This window comes from Paralichthys olivaceus, chromosome 1, assembly GCF_024713975.1.
Source record: "Paralichthys olivaceus isolate ysfri-2021 chromosome 1, ASM2471397v2, whole genome shotgun sequence".
Taxonomy (NCBI): domain Eukaryota; kingdom Metazoa; phylum Chordata; class Actinopteri; order Pleuronectiformes; family Paralichthyidae; genus Paralichthys; species Paralichthys olivaceus.
The window spans coordinates 15,754,463-15,773,212 of NC_091093.1; the positions used below are offsets into that span (position 1 = coordinate 15,754,463).

An 18,750-nucleotide genomic window follows, 5' to 3' on the forward strand; every position below is an offset into this window, starting at 1 on the left:
ATATCAGTGTAAATTTAAAAACAAAGAAACATACTGTTCTAAATCTGAGTCTGGACTTCATGAGATCAGCACAGACAATGGCTGAGGCTTCGGCCACAAAATGAGAGGAGAGTTTAAACCCAAAAGCCACATTCAGGAGGTTATTTACTTGGAAGTCACTCAGATGTGAGGACAACTGTTGCAGCTTTGCTGTAGAAGTGTGACAAGGAAGGGGAGTATTCTGTGACACTGTCTTTCTACTGGACATCTCTCCGGCTCATTCCACCAGCTCGCACTCTGTCTTCTTCATATCAGCAGACGAGGACATACTTGCACTGCTTTACAAGCGTTTGCTGCCATGGCGTCAAATGCCAGCCACATGTTGGAGGCTGCCTTGGAGCAAATGGACGACATTATTGCTGGTAAGAGTTTCTGTTTCATTATGGGAACTTCAATAGCCTGCCCTGTTTGTAATTGCAGGACCCCATAAAACCAGCACAGCCCACATGCATTCACTGTGGGATACTGACACACATGCACACACTCACACACACACACACACATATACATGGGTATATACGTGTCTTTACTAGTTGTTCATGTTCATAAGTTGATAATGCATGTATAAATGTCTATATATAGTATTTCCATGCCTGCATTATTGCATTCTGAACAACAGCTAGAAAGGAAACGGTTTTACAAGGAGCACTTGGGGCATAGTTGGAAGTTTTACTGAAATAGAGGTGAGCAGGTTTTTGATCCGATGAGTATTTTAAACTCACAGTGACTCAACTGTGCATTTTTGTACTTTTATTGCTTCTTTTTAAGCTGACATCTCCCACAGCACAGTAACTGCCCAACTTCTAAGTTACTTTCCAGTGTCGTCCCTCCTGCATTTTGTAGAGAAGGTGACACATTTTAGTCACTGATGTCACGACCACAGCAGTGTTTTTCACAGGGTCAGAAGAGGTCAGAGAGGTGTTAAAAATAGATGTGCAACCATTAGAATACTTCCCTTAGAATCTAAACTACACACAACAACATTACTGAAAAAACTCAGACAATTGTATAACAAAATGCATTTTGTCCATTTGTCAACATTGTGTCCGGACTGCAATACAATACTTTTTATTCAACTTCAGATTGCACATATAAAAAGTACTTTCTGTAACTTGACATAGTGATTACACTAACCTACAAGCTGAGCCTCTAATTTGTGGAGGCCATTTGATGCTATTTCCAGCCGGTAAACCACACTTGAGTACAATAGTGCCCTCAAGAGGTCACTTCAGGAACTACTCCCATAATTAGCTGTATTCTGATTACTGATGCCTAAATCAAGATGCTGAATAATCCATTCATCTGAGTTACGTTTCTGTGTGTGTTGTGCAGTACTTCTAATTTCCTGTTGTTCTTTCCTCTACAGGCAAAATTGGTGAGGAGCTGTTCGGTGCTCTTATGCACTTAGGGGGCCAGGATCACCCGTCCATAGAGTGTACCCAGCAGAAAACCCTTCCCCCACCCGTGGACCCCGCCCTCAAGACCCTTCAGCTGACTGAGGCCCTCAGGGCCGAGCTGGAGGGCAAGTGGAGTGAGGAAGAACAGGTCTCTCTCAGGAAACAAGTCTCCACTGATACAGCAAATGTTATACTCAAGTGGCTGGAGAGAGACCAGGTGAGCACTTCACTCTCATCAGATGACCTTCAGCATTCAGACAGGGAAAGACCACAGACAATAACAGTTTTATATAATACTGGAAATACTCATATATATAAGAAATGGCTCAGTTGGTTTGCTCCTACAGAGTTCATGGGTTTTATAAGTTGCACAATATAGTTGTGTTTGATCCTAGTCATCAACATCTGGATGGCCTTTTCCTGTCTGCAAGAAGTTAAGAGCTGGAGGCTGGATCCTCTGCAAACTGCACCGGTAATGAGATCCAGAGCTTCTGTTTAAAGAACAAGCAGTCACACCCCCTTTTTTTACTGCCCTGCTCTATGATTTACTTCATTCTTATACCTCTGCATTCCTCCTGTGCTGCAACAGTTCCCTTCTTCAGGTTACCCACCAACAGTGTTTATCCTCTTCTACTCTACCTCTACTCAAATTATATATTATGAGCTTAACACCGCCCCCCCCCCATCCCCTCCATGGCCTCCTCCTCCCATTTGGCATCGTCTTCACTGACTTATTACTCCTCGCCACATCTGACAAGCATGTGCTGCAGAAAGTTTCCTCTCCCCTGTGCCCCTTTAGGAAGCCCCACAAAATCAGCTTGACTGAGAGGTACTTCAGACGGAGCGAGAGAACGGGCGAGAGACATTCACAGACTAAGGTGCAGGGGAAAGAAAGGGAGGGCAGATGAACGAACATGAGGTGCAGTAGTAATATGCAGAGATGTGGTAAAGACTGAAGCAGTTAGAGTGTGCTTGAGAGGGAAAGCAGGAGAAAGAAAAAGGGGGAGGCAGGAAGAGGTAGAAAAAAGTGAAGAGAAGAAAGAAAGAGAGTACAGCCAACTGGCAGATTTTGAGTTATTCGGCTCAGCTCTAAAAAGTTTCAGACGGCCCAGACTCCAAACCACACGGACCGAGGTCCTCTCTGCACACTCTCCACTGCAATATGATGGGTCTGTAAAAGCAGCAGAGTTGGAGTCAGGAAGATAAAGAGTGCGACACCGTTATGAGACATTATTTTGTTTCTTGTTTTGGATCTGGTCTCTGTTCATCCATCCTTGCAGCTGCAGACTGCATTGTCTGTATTTAACATTAGGCGTCAGACCTACAGTACGATGGGCCTGCACAATGGAGTATGATATTGATTTTTACAAACATTTTGCCTGGCTCAGAAAGGTAAGACACTCTGCACATGCATGCACACTCTTCATACCCTCACACTGCATCCCTGACTGCACAAAATATCTTGTGTGTTTGTTTTGCTCCCGGAGCGTTGCTGCCTTTACAATATAATTACAGTTGCCATGGTAACTAATTTGGGAGGAAGACGTGTTGTTTTGAAGAAGTTCGCTGCAGAATATGAAACACATACACAAGCCAATGTGGACTGAAATGTTTTAGTAATTGTTTCACTTATTGTTTTAGAAATTTAAAGATTTAAGGGAACGTTTTCCTGTTTGACTGAAGAGAGCAACAAGTTAGAAAAATATTTGGACGTATTAACAAAAACTATCCCCAGACTGAATGATTAGTCTGAGCAGTGCACTAGGTTAACAGGTCACTGCTGCTGACACGTGGGTGAATTGTTGAACCCACAACAAGTCTACCAAGCTCGTCGTGAGGTTACAGTGTTTGAGGCGGATGATAAATGGATGCACATGTCAGCTGAGATCATTTCCTGCCACTTGAACCTATAGGGAGTCTTTGGACAGCACGTAGCATCTTGCTGCCATTAAGAATTCATTAGGCCTGACTATCTCCATTAGTTTTGATTTTTACAGCCTCTAATCCACAGAGGAAGCCTCATGCACATGCCTTTCAATCATTGTTGAAACAATGATTTAAATTTAAGATGACAACATGTCAGAGAGTAGAAGAAGGGGGGTAATGGATGATTTCAAGATTTTCAGATATGTGACAATTTTTCATGATATTGTTTAATAATAAACAGTAGCTTTGTTTAACTGTCAAGAAAATACAGTATTGCAAGTATTTATGAAAACTATTTTAAATACAAATACAGTGTTGTAAATTACACTACATCTTACAATTACGTAGCAGCAAAAGCTAAGGTAACGCTTGACCTGAGCCAATTAGTGAACTAAGGAAATTATTAGAGGAGGGACATGTATAGGACACAAATCCTATTGATAACTAAAAAGTCAAAAAGCATATCTGTAATAATCCTTATATTTACCAGTGACTATAATATTAAAACACATGGCCTGTCACAACGAGTCTATTAAAGGCTTACTGGTATTTTGAAATTATTGCAAACCACTTGAGCTGGCTGGCTCAGGATGATGGACGCTGGGCTACATTATGTTTCCATGATTGTGGTTGAAAGCCTGGATTTCTGAGAAATCTGAGCTCACTTGGTTGCACTTTGCCTTCCCCTGCACACGGATGGCTCTGAATGATCTCTGACTGCACAGGCAGCTCGGAGCTCAGACGAGCTCAGGACATTTTTATTTCCACTAATCAGTGGGTATAAAATGCTGTTTACAACTTTTAATGCTGGATTAAGACCTTTAAACTTCTTACAGACTGACACACAAGGAAGTTTGAGACCAAGAGACACAATTTGACCCACTGGGAAATTCTGTATTAATGGTTTACTTACTGAACTTAATAGCTGACCTTTATTCTGAAGGTAAACCTTCATTCAAACAGCAGCAGTGAGTCCTACCAGGAACGCTTATCACGTCTGGAGGGAGACAAAGAGTCACTTATTCTGCAGGTAAGAAAAGTCACTCCTCTGCTTGCTTCTGTTGGGGTGCATCTTTTTAAATACAAAACATTATGATCTCTGTCTGTCTCCGTTTGTTAGATTGTTGTGACCTTTAAAAAAGGTTGTTGCAGCCCAAAGCCTGAACATCCATTTATAAACGTGAATCAATTCCATTGGATATGAGTAAAATAAAAGAGGACATATAACACCGTGCTGCTTGTGGGAAATGATTGTAAACACTTTCTATATCATGTTTCAGTAAAAAGAAAGAGATGAGGAGAGGAAGGTGAAAGGGCAAAGGTAGATCGGAGTGTTGTGTTGTAAATGTTGTGCAATTGCTTGCTTTTTTCCCACCGCATGGGTGAAGCAACAGTTATAAACTGGGCTTGGTGCAGTTTCGACACTAGAATGTCTTGTTTTGTTTGAAGCGTTTGTCTGCGTATGAACGTGTGTAGGTGTGCGTAGCCCTCAGGACTGCTGAACAAGTGCTTATCTCAGACAGGTTGAGGCTAGCACCACCATTCGATGCAGCGTGTAGGTGTGGGTGAGAGCAGGTGCCCTGTTTGTTTCTTCAGGCTTCAGATGAAACATTCCTTTGGAAAAATCCGCTGCAGTTGGCCGGTCAGACCTGCCATTTAGCATGTGATTAGTTCTTCTGTGACCTTAATAGTTTCTGTGCGGATTTACATTCATCATGCATTCTGCTGATGCTGCTGGAGCTGGTGAAGTGTTACAAGCACTAAACGAGGCACAAAGGGTCATTCATTGCTTCTCAAAGGAATTGTTGCAGTGTTTGATCTGGCACAGATGTGGACATTTCAAGCAAAAAAACAGCAGAGATTAAATGAAAAAAGCTGATATTAATAATGAATCTCTGTGACAAACTGTGGAAATAGAGACATCTTGCAATTATGAGAAAGAATGTGATGATTAAACAGTTTTATTGCCCAGTTTAATGTAGAAAAACGATTCTCATCTCTGCTATCACTCTGTCCCCACACACATTCACACAGGTGAGTGTGCTGACAGACCAGGTGGAAGCTCAGGGGTCCAAGATCAGCGATCTAGAGAGTTCTCTGGTGGAGCATCAGCAGAAACTCAACTCCACAGAAGAAATGCTACAGCAGGTACACACTTTTACTGACATTTTCTATTCGAGTCTTGGATTTTCACAGAAATAAATGCGTGATATTTTACTGGACCTAACTCAGGAAACTCTGACTTTTGACCACAAGACATGCAGGGCTGTTATATCAATATTGTTCCTCCAGTTCATGAGATGTGACGGGCCATTTATCTTTTTAAATGTGACCATTCTGCAGATCCACTCTTTTCCTCATAAGCTGTAACTTGAGGATGATTTTTGCTTCCTGTGTAGAGGAAATTCCTCACTGAGATTCCAGTGTACTTGGCTGCACATAACCTTGACAACCAAAATATTTAAAATGCTCAGACGTATCCTAGTGCAGAGTCTCAGAGTGTATGCCTGGTTTATGCAGGGCCAGACTAGTCTGTCTGGGCAGGTGATTACAGCAACTTTACCCACACACACCCCAACCTGTAACCACCAGGACAGAGGTTGTGCATGCTCTCTTACACACACACACAAACACACACACACAGGGATAGAGAGAGAAAGGGGAGACAACAGAGGGAAGGAGGAACAACTGAAAAAGGTGGAGAGATGGGAGGGAGAAAGAATAGGGGTGGTGCTCCTTTTTTACACCTTAGAAGTGTATGTCTGCAATATTCAGTTGTTTGCTTTTGACTCCACAACGGAGACTTTGCTGAGCAGTTTGAAGGACTCTGAATGGAATGGATGAATGAAACTTTCATCTCCTGAAACTTCAAGACACTAAAACCAGTGTTTCAATGAGGGACATACACTTCCCTTTACTTCAGAGAGAGACTGGGCTAAGATGAACCAGGTATTACATATATTCATTCTTATAATGCTGGAATTTCCATTGACAGTAGAGTGTTTGAGTCATTTCCAAAAATGCCAGGAATATATCTATTAGCGATCCGATGAGATGTGAAGCTCATGCTCAGCGTCTCCTTCTACGTGCTTTATGTGTACAGGGTATCAAAGGGCAGGCGAGGCTGGTTTCTTGGAGACATGGTCATTATGAGGCTTTGGACCTGAGCCGTAAATCTCTTCCTGGTGACAAAGCTCTTATATTTTCCATGTGCACACTAGGAAAGAGCCCAGATATTTTCCGAGTTTTAAATGGATGTATCCATATGTACTGTTTGCCTTCCTGCGATGCTCATTTCTGGACTTTAAGTGATTTAGCACCTGCTGGACATCAACCAAATTAGTAACACATCTGCCTGCGTAGCGGGGATTATAACTCTCGAGGCTGGCGGCCACTGAAAGGCGACAGTTTCAGAACTGTAGTTCAGACCCAGCGTCTCCTTCAGCACCGGGTTCCATTGGCCAAAGGTTTGCTCCCTGACAGGAAAATGCACCTGTCAGAGTTATTCTAATGCTCTTTCTATGAATGTTTCGCATGCTTTTGGCACCTCTCTCACTCCCCCACCCCCCCTCTGCAGTGTACTTTGAGTGAGCTGTGAAATAGGCATTATAAATAGTGGTCATGGGTTGTATATATTTAGCCACTCAAACAGCGTCTGAAACCAGTGGGTTTGTCTGAGGGGACTGTCATTACAGGACTCGCTGTGCCTCATACTTAATGTTGCCTTTGTTCAGTAAGTACTGAGCGCTGAAGGGATATTGTGTCTATGTTTGTTTGTGTTGCTTCATGCTCTCGCTGCATGTTGTCGATGACAGGAGCTCCTGCATAGGACGTCACTGGAGAACCAGAAGCTGAGTCTTATGGGGGAGGTGTCCTACCTGAAACTAAAGCTGGCAGACATGGAGGGAAAACAGAGCCACGGGGCTGAACGACAGCACAAAGCAGAGGTAGGACTGTCAGAAAGTTTGTATTGACACATTGTGGATATGGTTATTTTGTTAGTCAAGAACTTATTAAACAAGGTTGCCTTTTTTAAGTTCAAGTTGCATGGATTTACTTGCGCAGTCATTTCTCTCTCAGTATAATTTTGTAATCAAACTGCATATTATCATTCAGCAGTTTTATTCATGTGAATGTGAAGGCTCATGGTCAAATGACCTTATGGTCTGCTTTTAATGAAAGTGAGTTTAGCTAAAAGCATCAGGAACACTTCTGTTATGCTCCAGTCCTTGGAAATTTTAACCTAACTCTGCAGGAATGACGAGGGTAAACACAAAAATCTTGCCCTGTGTTCTGATGGATCTATCCTTGAAGTCAGCTGCTGATTTTATGGAAGACCATAAACACTTTCTGGATGGATGTAGGGGAATATTCACCAGAAATCCTGGCTCTGTTGTTCCTGGGCAAAGACTACAGGAAAAAAAAGTCTCTGAGGGGTTTAATTTTTTTTTTTTTGTCAGTTTAAACTGAATCATGTATTTGCTTAAGACCGATGTGTTGGGTTACCAGCGGACTTCCTGGGCTTTTAGTGACCATATGAGTTGGAGAAAAAGGGAAAGCAGGGAAAGCTGAACTATTACTAGACAGGATACTGTAATGTATGTAGTTACCGTCAAAACACTGCAGGTAAAAGAGCCTTTGTGTTGTCAGGTTAAGAGGGTTCAGGCTCAGTGGAGCTGGCATGATGGATGGTGGGCCAAATATGAGCGTGTGTAGGCTTTAGCCCAGAGAATTTTGTTGTTGGTGGCGGTTAAAGGGCCATTCGGAAAAAAGCCCCCTTCCTAACTGAGCATATTTTGATTAAGTTTATTAGTTCATCAAGTATTTTATTAGGATTTAATTTGTATTTCTAAGCAGAAAGAAATCACATACGTGTGTTCAGTAGATGTTTAATCAATGCTTCATTCTTTTTTTATTTCTGCTTTAACTTTGTGCACAAAAGCAGCTTTCTTTAACAGCTGCTTGGACTTAAGGAGAATAGCAAAAATTTGCTTTCAACACTACCTCCACGTGCTACCTCCACTACACAAACATGTCCACACGTATGCACTCGCTTGCGCACACACACACACACACACACACAAACATGTGCAAGCTTCCTTGCTGTGGAGCCAGTAAGCTCATAGTTAAATTTAGCCATGGGGGCTCTTCATATCGTCTGTCATATCCGCTGTGCCAGACCCCAAGTGAGACTTCCTCTGTCCACAGTCCGAGCATAACTTGGCTGGTGTTTACTCTTTTTCTGGAGGAACATGCGGGCACAGATCACCTCTAAAAGACGGCAAACTAAATTCACCCCTTCATCAGTTTACCAGCGCAAACGACACATGTGATGTGTGCACGTTATGGTCAAGGCAAAAGAATAGCTGTGGCCCGTGTACAAAAATAAAACAGTGTTTCCAGATGAGAGTAACTGCTGTAGGGTGTCTGTACATGGGAGCGGCCAAGTATCTGTGATTCTAATACAGGTTCACTATTGATACATTCCAACTTGGGACAAAATCTATTCTTTCTCACAATGTGAAATGTCAGATTGTCAGGACATGAAGAGAAGAAAACCCGTCCTTAAAGGTCATTTCTGCAATGATGCACAAACACACAAAAACACCGACATATAAACCTACTTCCAAACATTTCTCTTTCTAAACATCTCTCTCAATGATTCCCCCCCCCCCACTGCATCCATCAGACTGTAGTTAATTTCATTAGCGAGCTGCAGGAGCAGATGTGTAGGTTTCAGAAGGAGATCAATAGCAAGATCCAGGAGAAAAAGGCCTTGGAGATCCCGGCCGACAGCAGCGCTGCTGTGGCCTGCTGCACCGAGTCCAATGAGGGTGGGGGCTCCAACCCTGGGCCCTCCTGTGACAGAACCTCAGGGGAGAAGCAGGAACTGGACGAGGATCCAGATGGGGCTGATGGGAGCACACACAGCCTGAAAGAGGGTAGTTCAGATGCAGAGGAACAGTACCACTATGGAGAAGAAAGTGTAGGCACAGCCCGACAGCATGTTGTGTGGAGCATGGGTTGTCTCACTGTAGTGTGTGTGATTCTTTGGTTTGCAATTGAAAGTTGGATTTGCCACGTGTCCTCAGTGCACCAGTCACCGTGGTGACAATCTGTTTGGTAAACCAGCAAAGTCATATTAATCTGTTATGCATCAGCGTGTGACTTAACTAATACCAGTAGGTTCCTTTCCTGTCATGTGGTTTTAGTGCAACATGCAGACTGACTAATATCACATGATAATTGAATCCTGCTTATGGAGTGACACTGTTCTTCAAAAGTCTTGGAGCTGAATTAACATTTTTTTCCCATGTGGTGTTTTAGGGTTTAATGAAGGAGCTCCGTATTCTCAAGGACAAAGTGGAGCACCTGGAGGATCAGAAAATACAATATGAGAAGAAACTCAAAGCAACAAAGGTAAAAGAAAGTTCTGACTTTCATGGTGTCTAGACTTTGAAACACACACCAGAGCCCAAATTCCACTGCTAACTGTCCACTCAACTTTCCTTAATGCTGTCGAGTCTGATGTTCCAGCCAGTTAAGTGAGTCATTTTCTTTCACACACTCTCATTCACAGACACCTTCTGTATGTTTTCTTAAGGCGTCTGTGAGCTATTTTAGATCTATTTTAAAAGACGATAGAAATAAAGTTAATAATGGCTCAGTTGTTTTTTTAACATTCCACTTGTATACTCTGGTATGATCTCACTGACTTCTTAGACTTCTTTTAGTTGATTCTCCTCTTTTAGGATAAAATCATACCAATATTTTGTCATTTCTCTCTCTCAGTCCATATTGCTCTTTACATTTTTGTACAATTCCAGTCTGTGTCCGTGTATTTGATTACATTAGATATACATTCATTGTGTTGTTATTCTTCTACCGTTAAAAAAAACATTTGCTGATTCATTTTTAGAAAACTATCTCCAAGGCGTTGCCTGAATTGGCTTGAGGGAGGAATGGGAAGAATCTTTTTGGTTTTTTTAAATGATGCCATCCACACACTTTTATTATTTTGGTGGCTTTCCAACGAGATCCACCTGGTAGTTGTACAGTGTAAGTTAGTTCTGCATATATCAAAGTCAAACTACTACTTGTTTTCCGGTAGCAGACAGTTAGACAAATTCTGTTTGAATTAATCTAAGGCAATCTTAATGCTAACTTGACTAATTGGTTACAAATGTTGTTATGGCAGAAACTGAGTGAGCTATAAAATATTTTATATGTGAGTTTAATTTATTTTTACAGTTTTTTAATGTCATTCTTCCTTTTTAACAGTTTAATGTATTGAAAAATCAAAGTTTCTATGCGGTGACTAAGGCAGAAAGTGTTATTGCCATTATTCCACTTCCAATTTTTTCCTCCTAAAACAAACAAAATTCTGCAAAGTGGCCTTATATTTTTGGTTTTCTCAAAGTCAGAGAGATATGTGTGTATTTTGTTGTGGGTGTTTTGTATATGATGGATCTCACATCTGTCAGCACTTTAAATTCAGGTGCATGTCTTGTTTTTGGTGAATGTGAAAAGTGCTTTTAGCTGTGCGTGTTTAAACAGACGTGTGCTGGCACAAGTATACAGAACTCTCTGCAATAAGATTCCTCGTTGTGTGGCACCTACAGGCGGAGATCAGCAGCCTGCAGCAGCTTCTGCTCAGTAAGAACGCTGAGATCGAGAGTTTGCACACCCAGCTGCTGGCCAGACCCTCTCTCACCACCGAGAGCTCAGAGAGAGGTGAGCAAAGCACTCACAGCTTCAAGCCTCACACCAACCTGCCAACAACAGCCTCTCACTGTGGGAGTTACCTGCCTGGATAGATGACACAGATAATGACTTTAATTCATTAACTTGTAATAACAGCTGAGGGGAAAACTGTGTCCTGGCCCTTGATAAACTGTCTCATCATGCGTCTCTGTCTCTCTCTCTCTCTCGCTCTCTCTCAGAGGAGATTTACAGGAAGCGGCTTAACGCCAAATGTAAGCCTGGACAGTATTTAATTCAAATAATTTCAAACCCATGGGCCAATTTGAAACTACTTTTTGATTTTATATTTATTTCTATTCCCCGGACATTTCCCTTTATTCTGTTATCTTCCTTCTGCTCTTTGGGGTTGATTTGACAATCACCACCTGGTTTCCAAAATTACCTAATGTTCCATCTCTCCTCCCTCTGGCTTCTTCGGTGTCTTCATGGATTCCCAAAATCATAATCTCCTTTTTGTTCCTAATTTTGTCTGTCAAGAATAAAATCTCCTCTGGGGAACTTGCTTTGTATAATCACTGTCACCAGCGATGCTGCCTGTGTGACTTTCTTTGTTATAGAGGAAGTGGCTTTATATGCTGACATGAAGATTGGTGGTTAAGGTTTCGGTGAATCTAAAAATACATGGTTTAGATGGCACTCTAGTGACAGATAACACTCAAATAGATGTTTTGCCTTTCCCTCTTTTCTAAATAACCAAATACAGTTAAAAGTGATACCAAATTATATTTGACAGGAGGAGCTGCCTATAAATAATCAGTGTGGTGTTTCTCTTTACAGACCAGGAACTGCAGAAGCTAAAGATTGGAATGAAATCACTGGTCGCTGCAAACGATGAAAAGGTAACTTACCAGGACTCTGGAAAAGTATCCTTTCACTTTCTCCTCAGAACATCTGTGTGTGATTTAGCAGCATAGAGCAGCATGTGTCTACGACAATGTAAATGTCTTACTGGTGTGTATATAGCAGCGCTATCATCACTGCTGCTTGGAAGGTTAGAAGGTAACTGTTTTTAGATGTTGTCGTTTCTTTGAGGCACCACCCTGCTTCATTTTTAGTACAGAGGGGCTTTTGTATTCTCCCTCCCAGAGAAGCATGGACTTTAAAGACTTACAGACATGGCCCTACATGTGGCTCACTAGTGAAGACACACACGGACACACACACACCCCAAGGCGAGCCATTTCAGGCAAAGCCACACTGAAGTAGGCCACGATCTGCCAAGCCTAATTTTGGACTGAGCAGCGTTGAGAGAACCATGGCGAAACCAGGCACGGGGCCACTTCAAAAAAAACACATACACACACACACACACACATACACTCATGCACTCCATGCAGCTGGTTACCACAACTGAGATTTCCAGCCAGGCCTGTGTCAGTCCCCTCCCTACCCACTACTTTGATGTAAAGGCCATATGGTGGAGGAAGGGTTTTTGTGGAGCGTATCAGTCGGCAACAGAACGAGGCAGATAGTCCACATGTGCTTTCTAACCTTAGATAAACATCTTAATTAGGTTCTGTTGACCTCGAACCTTCTGCTCTGATTTCGGTAGGACCGGCGCATTGAGGAGCTCACTCTGCTCCTGAACCAGTGCAGACAATTCAGAGAGGTCACTCACGTCACAAGGCAAGGTAATCAGCTCATTCACTCCTTTATCCTCCCCTTGAAATATTTCTATTATCTCAGCAGCAACATTTCAGCTTAATGAAAGCCACTGCACTTTTAACAGAAACGTGCCCCACTGCTTGAATGGAGGAAAATAAAAACACATTTGTTATCTTTGTTACTGTAGCTCCACCTGCTGTTCGTTTATTACCCAACGGGAGGACTCCCTCAAGCAGCAGCGAGGAAGAGGAGCAGCAGAAGAATACAGACTCTGCCAGTGCAAAATCAGAAGATGTGAAGTCTGAGGTGAGTAGACTAAAGTCTAAATTTGAACTCGGCTGTTTGCATGAAAGCTTTTTGATAATCATCTTACTTTTTTTTTTTTTACCCCTCAGGTTTCCACAAACAGCTCTTCCTCCCATCACACGTCACTGTTGTCAGATCAGAAGGACAGTGACTACAGGTAGTGGAGCAGCTTTTCATCAGTGTTTGAGTTCAGTGTCTATGTTTTATTTTACTGAGATATTTGTGCTTTTATTTTCTCAGAACAGAACCACAGGCTCTCTCAAGTAGTTTGAATGACCTGACAAATGGACCTTCACAAGGGGTAAGTTTTAATTATCATGCAAATATAATATGCAAGCTATTAATTTGTACAACCTGTTTTGTACATTTAATTACAGTTCCTTTGTTAATCCTGCTAATAACTTGTATTTACTACTTATATGTGTGTGGCTTGTCCAGAGTGGCACCAGAAATCAGACGATGCCTGCAAATTCCTCCCTGTCAGAGCAAAACGGGACCGGAGGCAGCAGCAGTGAAACCCAGAGCCAAAGGTCTCCGGATGGGAGCGAAGATGGAGACTCCAGCCAAAGTACAGTAAATGCAGACATATTAACTCAGATGATTAATAGTGCGCAGTAATAATCCCAGATATAGGATTAGACTTGCTTTTTCTCTGTAATAGTCGTGAGGGCAGCATTTCCCATGAGCGGGGGCAGTATTCATATTTGAAGTAAACCACTCAACTGTGATCAGACGACCGTTACACCTTTGATCACAGTTAATTGTAGAGTGTCCTGACAGAGCAGAAGGATGATGGGATATTCTCTCTCCCCGAAACACACCCTCTCTCGCTGTGATTGACCACATCCATCCCAGCTCCACCCTGTCCCAGCTTCACTGGCCGGCCACAGCTGGAGCCCCACCCGGATTTTTCTGCCAAATTCTGAGTACACACCAGAGCTCATATCATAATGATCACACCTTGTGCATTTTAGCGTAATCCCCTTCTTTGTCATGGGACATTAACCAATGTATTATTTGCTGAACTCAATGGTCTGGAACCTGTGCTCCCTCTCCCGCACCAGACCACCACACGCACCACTTAGCTCTTAATGTGCTGTTTAGCTTTTTGGCAGTTTTTTATTCAGATTGTGTCTCCAACTGTTTAAAATTACACAAAAGTACAAACTTAGACAGATCAAATCTTTTCAAATATGTCTTATGCTAAAGTGCTTATTTGGCAAGATTACAATGAGCCTCTGTCTGCTCAAATTATTATGATTTAACTATTCAGATGCATCTATAATCTTTTGTAAAATCTCAGCAGCCCTGTGCTACACATTTAATCAAACGTGTGCTCAGTAGTAAGAAGACTGTATTTGTAACCTCTCACAGGAAAGCTGGAGAGAGCTGATGACAGCACTTCAAGCAATAGTTCCCCCGTTCATTCTGGGACCAACTCGCAGCCTGGCCAACGAGCTGTGGGCTCACCAGAATACATGAAGAATAACAGGAGCTTCAAGAGACTCTGGGGAAAGTGAGTGTGGTGAAACGCATGAATACAGCAACATAATGTTCTTAGACAAGAAGAGTATGATAACCAATAGACTGTACTTTGACTGGCAGATAATAATATTAGGTTGATATCCTTTATACAGTCTACCATTTATTGAATTGTATACAATATTTATTGTAGGTTATCATATACCACTGTAAACTACTCACCTGTTAATACATTTAGACTACTACTACATTTCCAAATTATTGTAATAAATTATTAACTTTCTATTTGGATCTCAGTAATAAAAGTCAAAAGCTTTTTTCTTTAAAATCTTTATTTTCAATTTATTATTTATTCATATCTAAATAGATAGTAAGACGTGTGTTTACTGAATTTATCAGACCTGTCTTTTTTTGTTCATTGCACTCTGAGAGAGAACTTAGTGCCAGAGAGTTTATTTGTGTCCATACAGACTTCGAAGAACTCAGTCTGGAGGGCTGCAGGCAGCAGATCCAGATGCTGGTCAGTTTAGAAGAGGGGGTCTTCGTGCTACAGCTGGACCCAGGCTCACCAGGACGCCTGAGTCTTATGACTCTACACGGTAAAACTCTGAGTGCCTCTACCTCACCTTGTACTAAACTACTCTTTATCATTTATTTTGAGGATTTTGTAGTCACCCTTGTAATTTACTGATTTAAAAGAATCTTGGTTTGCTCTCACCTCATCCCAATTTCCAATGAGAAGAGGTTACAGGGTTTCTGTTAGCAAAACAAACTGTGTGTTAAATGCATGCTGTTAGTGGCTATTCTAAAATATCATATTAAATCAATTAACCAGTTCAGCATCTAATTTGTTATTTTGCTTTCCCTGGCAGTGATATGAATATTCCATTCAGCCAGTGGACCAAGGAGCAGGTGTGTGGCTGGCTGGAGGACTATGGACTGGGCCAGTACGTCAGTCTCTCCAGACAGTGGGTAGAAAATGGACAGACGCTGCTGTCTGCTACACCTCAGGACTTTGAGAAGGTCAGAGAATAAACCAGAACAGTAAATATCACTTTAATCCAATCACTACTAATATATCTTAAATGTATAAATCCGTACTAAGATGTTCATATAAATCTAAATTATTGATACATTTAAATCTGTCACTGTTTATCAGGATAGAGTAGATTGCATGGTGTGTGGGTATAAATCACAGAGTCATAGTCCTTTCTGTCCTCAGGAGATGGGTATGAAGAATCCTCTGCACAGGAAGAAGCTGCAGCTCGCTCTGAGGGCGTTCACCACCAAAGTTATAGAGAAGTCGTCAGAGCTGGACTACATCTGGGTCACACGTGAGACATATTTTTACCACTAAAAAATGAAGCGGGATTGTATTTCAACACAGCAGTTAGAGGGAATGTGCAGCTGATGATGCTTTTATCAGCATTAAAATGTCCAAGTGAATTAATGTCTGATTTTATTTTACCCTTTCAGGCTGGTTGGATGATATTGGTTTGCCTCAGTACAAAGACCAGTTCCATGAGGCCCGAGTAGATGGTCGAATGATACAATACCTCACGGTGGTAAGACTCTGAAAATACATTCCATTAAATTTAAAACATCATTTTTTTTAAATAAGACAACGTATTTGTAAGTTCACTGATTTTCTGTTATTATTCACCCAGAACGACCTCCTGACTCTAAAGGTCACCAGCCAGCTTCATCATCTCAGTATCAAGTGTGCCATTCATGTCCTTCATGTCAACAAGTTCAACCCCCACTGTCTGAGACGCAGGCCAGGAGAGGAGGTAAGCCCAGATAGAAAGGAGCAGGTGGAAGCTGATGCTGTGTATTGTTGTGCTACATTTTGTGCATAAAATGGTGAAACTCCATGTGGAGAGAATGTTGGAGTTAAATTCATTCTGAAAAAAGGACACTTTTAACTGAGACACTGTTCATACATGGTGAACAGATGTAATCACATCAGTCGCCCACAAGATGGTGACAGAGCATTTTTCCTCTCATACATCATATCCAGAGTCCTAGTGCTGATTAAACTTCAATCGGTCTACCTGCATTTAAAAGAAGGGTTATGAATTAGGAGATTTCAAATAATAATTGTATTTTTTACTTTCTGCAGAAACAGCCCAGTCCCTCAGAGGTGGTGCAGTGGTCGAACCATCGTGTGATGGAGTGGCTAAGAGCAGTGGATCTGGCTGAGTATGCTCCCAATCTACGGGGCAGTGGCGTTCACGGAGGTCTGATTGTAAGTGCTGTTAACTTCTGTGCAAGTTTTCTCTGGGGATACTGAGACCTAACTTTGTTGCTCTCAAAATACTCTTCCATAGATACTGGAGCCGCGCTTCAGCTCTGAAACATTGGCCCTGCTGTTAAATATTCCACCTCAGAAGACGTTGCTCCGGCGCCATCTTGCCACTGCCTTCTCCACCCTGGTTGGGCTTCAGGCCACACAGGAGAAGCGAGAGTACGGCAATGCCACAGGCCATGTTCCCCTCACTACCACAGCTAAAGTGAAGGTATATGAATACATCGACGAGTCAAAATGTCCTGTGGTTGTTACAGCACAAAATTAAAATGAATTATTAATGGGATGAACTTTGTGTTTTCAGCCAAGAAAGTTGGGCTTCACCCAATTCAGTCACCTGAGAAAGAGAAAACCTGATGACTCTGCGGATTACATCTGTCCAATAGACAGCGGAGCGCTGACAGTGAATGGGGTTTCCCGACTGCCCTCTGCAGCACTCAGGGGCCTCAGCCCCAGCTTGGAAAGACAGGCTGAGAGGCGGGAGCAGATTGGGATAAAGGTTGAGGCTAATGGCCCCAAACAATGATTTAAAAGTATCCATGGACTCACTGCTCTCTCACTAAGTGACTTTTGTGAATCAGTGGAGATTCTAATGCAGGAACTTGATAACTGAGATGCATCGATGTGATGATTTGCTGAATGGGCTGCAAAGATGCTGTGTTTAGCAGTTGATTTTACCATTGTTTGTGTATTTCTAACCTGATGTCGCTTGCACAATGTTCACCTACATTTATGATTAATGACATTGTGTGAAATGTTTTAATGAAAGCTGCTCTCTGCATTCCTTATACAGTCGGATTCCAAAGCTTTTACTCTTGCTTTCAAACAATGCATTTTACCGACCATTTTGTATCTACACTTGTTTAAAAGTTATTGGAATCAATGACCTTTTTTTGTTAAATATCTGGATTTACTCTACAGTATATTATCAGTTAAAGTATTGCTGTTTCTTGTGTCTTCATGAGGGACAAAACATTTGAAAGTGTAATGCTTTTGATGGTACATCAACAGTACTGTTCTGCACCTTCAAATGAGGCTTGTTGATATACGATCGGATTCTCCTCCACTAAAGTTGACTTGTTTCATAAGATCATTGTGAATATGTAGAAATATAATAAACATCGGGTCAACAGTTAACCTTGTTGGATCTCTTGAATTATATTACAGCACACTACCCTTGAATAAAAGTGTATGAGAGTTTCCATATTTATTGTCATAATTCAAATTTAGCAATAGTGTTGTATATCTTGTTATAGCAAAAGCAGGGAACAACTGTGTGCAGTGTAAGGTCTTCTGACATCACTTCCTGAAGATGGATCTTAGGGTTTGAATAGATAGTTGATCCAAGACTGCCCACTACTGGTGAAATATATAAAAATGTTACGCTTCCACTCAAGTTCTTTTAAGAAGAGCCTGAAACGCAGCTTTAATTTTTATGACATGACTTTCACTAATTATTTAATTTAATTCAATGATCAAAGTTAATGCATCGCTTAATCAATGATCCTTTGGTTGGTAAATAGCCCGTCTACAGCTTTGATTTAACTTTGGCTTGTTTAAACAGTTTGTGTATATTAAAAAAAAATTGATTCACTACCAACTAGTTTGTGTTTAGTAGCTTTGTCTCCTTACACAGAGTCAGTCAGTTATAGAAGTCATTGTCCAGTGAGTGTTGCTGACTCCAGACAAATGTTCCGCGATTTGACTGTGCTGCATAATCGTAAGGATGCAATAGCTTCAAATTTACAATATTTTCATTCTTCAAAGACCAAATCATAAAATAAATACGGTGTTCTGTATAGTGATATTAAATAAATGACAGACATAGTTTCAGGGAAACATTTTTGTCTTATTAACCATTTCACAGTGCTTTAGAGTTCAAGTCACATCCACCCATTTCCACAGACATTTATACAACAACAT

General features: G+C 41.6%; 1 protein-coding gene across 10 annotated transcripts; it reads left to right on the forward strand.

The window, feature by feature from the left end:
* The first annotated feature begins 290 nt into the window (after nucleotides 1–290).
* ppfibp2a (PPFIA binding protein 2a) lies at nucleotides 291–17,964 on the forward strand. Of its 10 annotated transcripts, XM_020098659.2 has the most exons (24): nucleotides 291–401; nucleotides 1,406–1,653; nucleotides 4,306–4,392; nucleotides 5,397–5,510; nucleotides 7,178–7,309; nucleotides 9,052–9,348; nucleotides 9,690–9,782; nucleotides 10,985–11,096; nucleotides 11,306–11,338; nucleotides 11,904–11,965; nucleotides 12,679–12,757; nucleotides 12,919–13,037; nucleotides 13,127–13,194; nucleotides 13,278–13,338; nucleotides 13,476–13,605; nucleotides 14,412–14,553; nucleotides 14,990–15,118; nucleotides 15,392–15,542; nucleotides 15,742–15,853; nucleotides 15,996–16,084; nucleotides 16,187–16,309; nucleotides 16,642–16,767; nucleotides 16,850–17,038; nucleotides 17,132–17,964. In XM_020098659.2, the coding sequence occupies exons 1-24, from the start codon at nucleotides 338–340 to the stop codon at nucleotides 17,351–17,353; spliced, it is 2,982 nt and encodes a 993-aa protein (XP_019954218.1). In that variant the 5' UTR covers nucleotides 291–337; the 3' UTR covers nucleotides 17,354–17,964. The 10 variants fall into 10 exon arrangements, with proteins under 10 accessions (XP_019954218.1, XP_019954219.1, XP_069379028.1 ...); XM_020098660.2 differs by lacking the exon at nucleotides 11,306–11,338 and having other exon boundaries at nucleotides 293–401; XM_069522927.1 differs by lacking the exon at nucleotides 9,052–9,348 and having other exon boundaries at nucleotides 294–401.
* The last annotated feature ends 786 nt before the right edge of the window (nucleotides 17,965–18,750 follow it).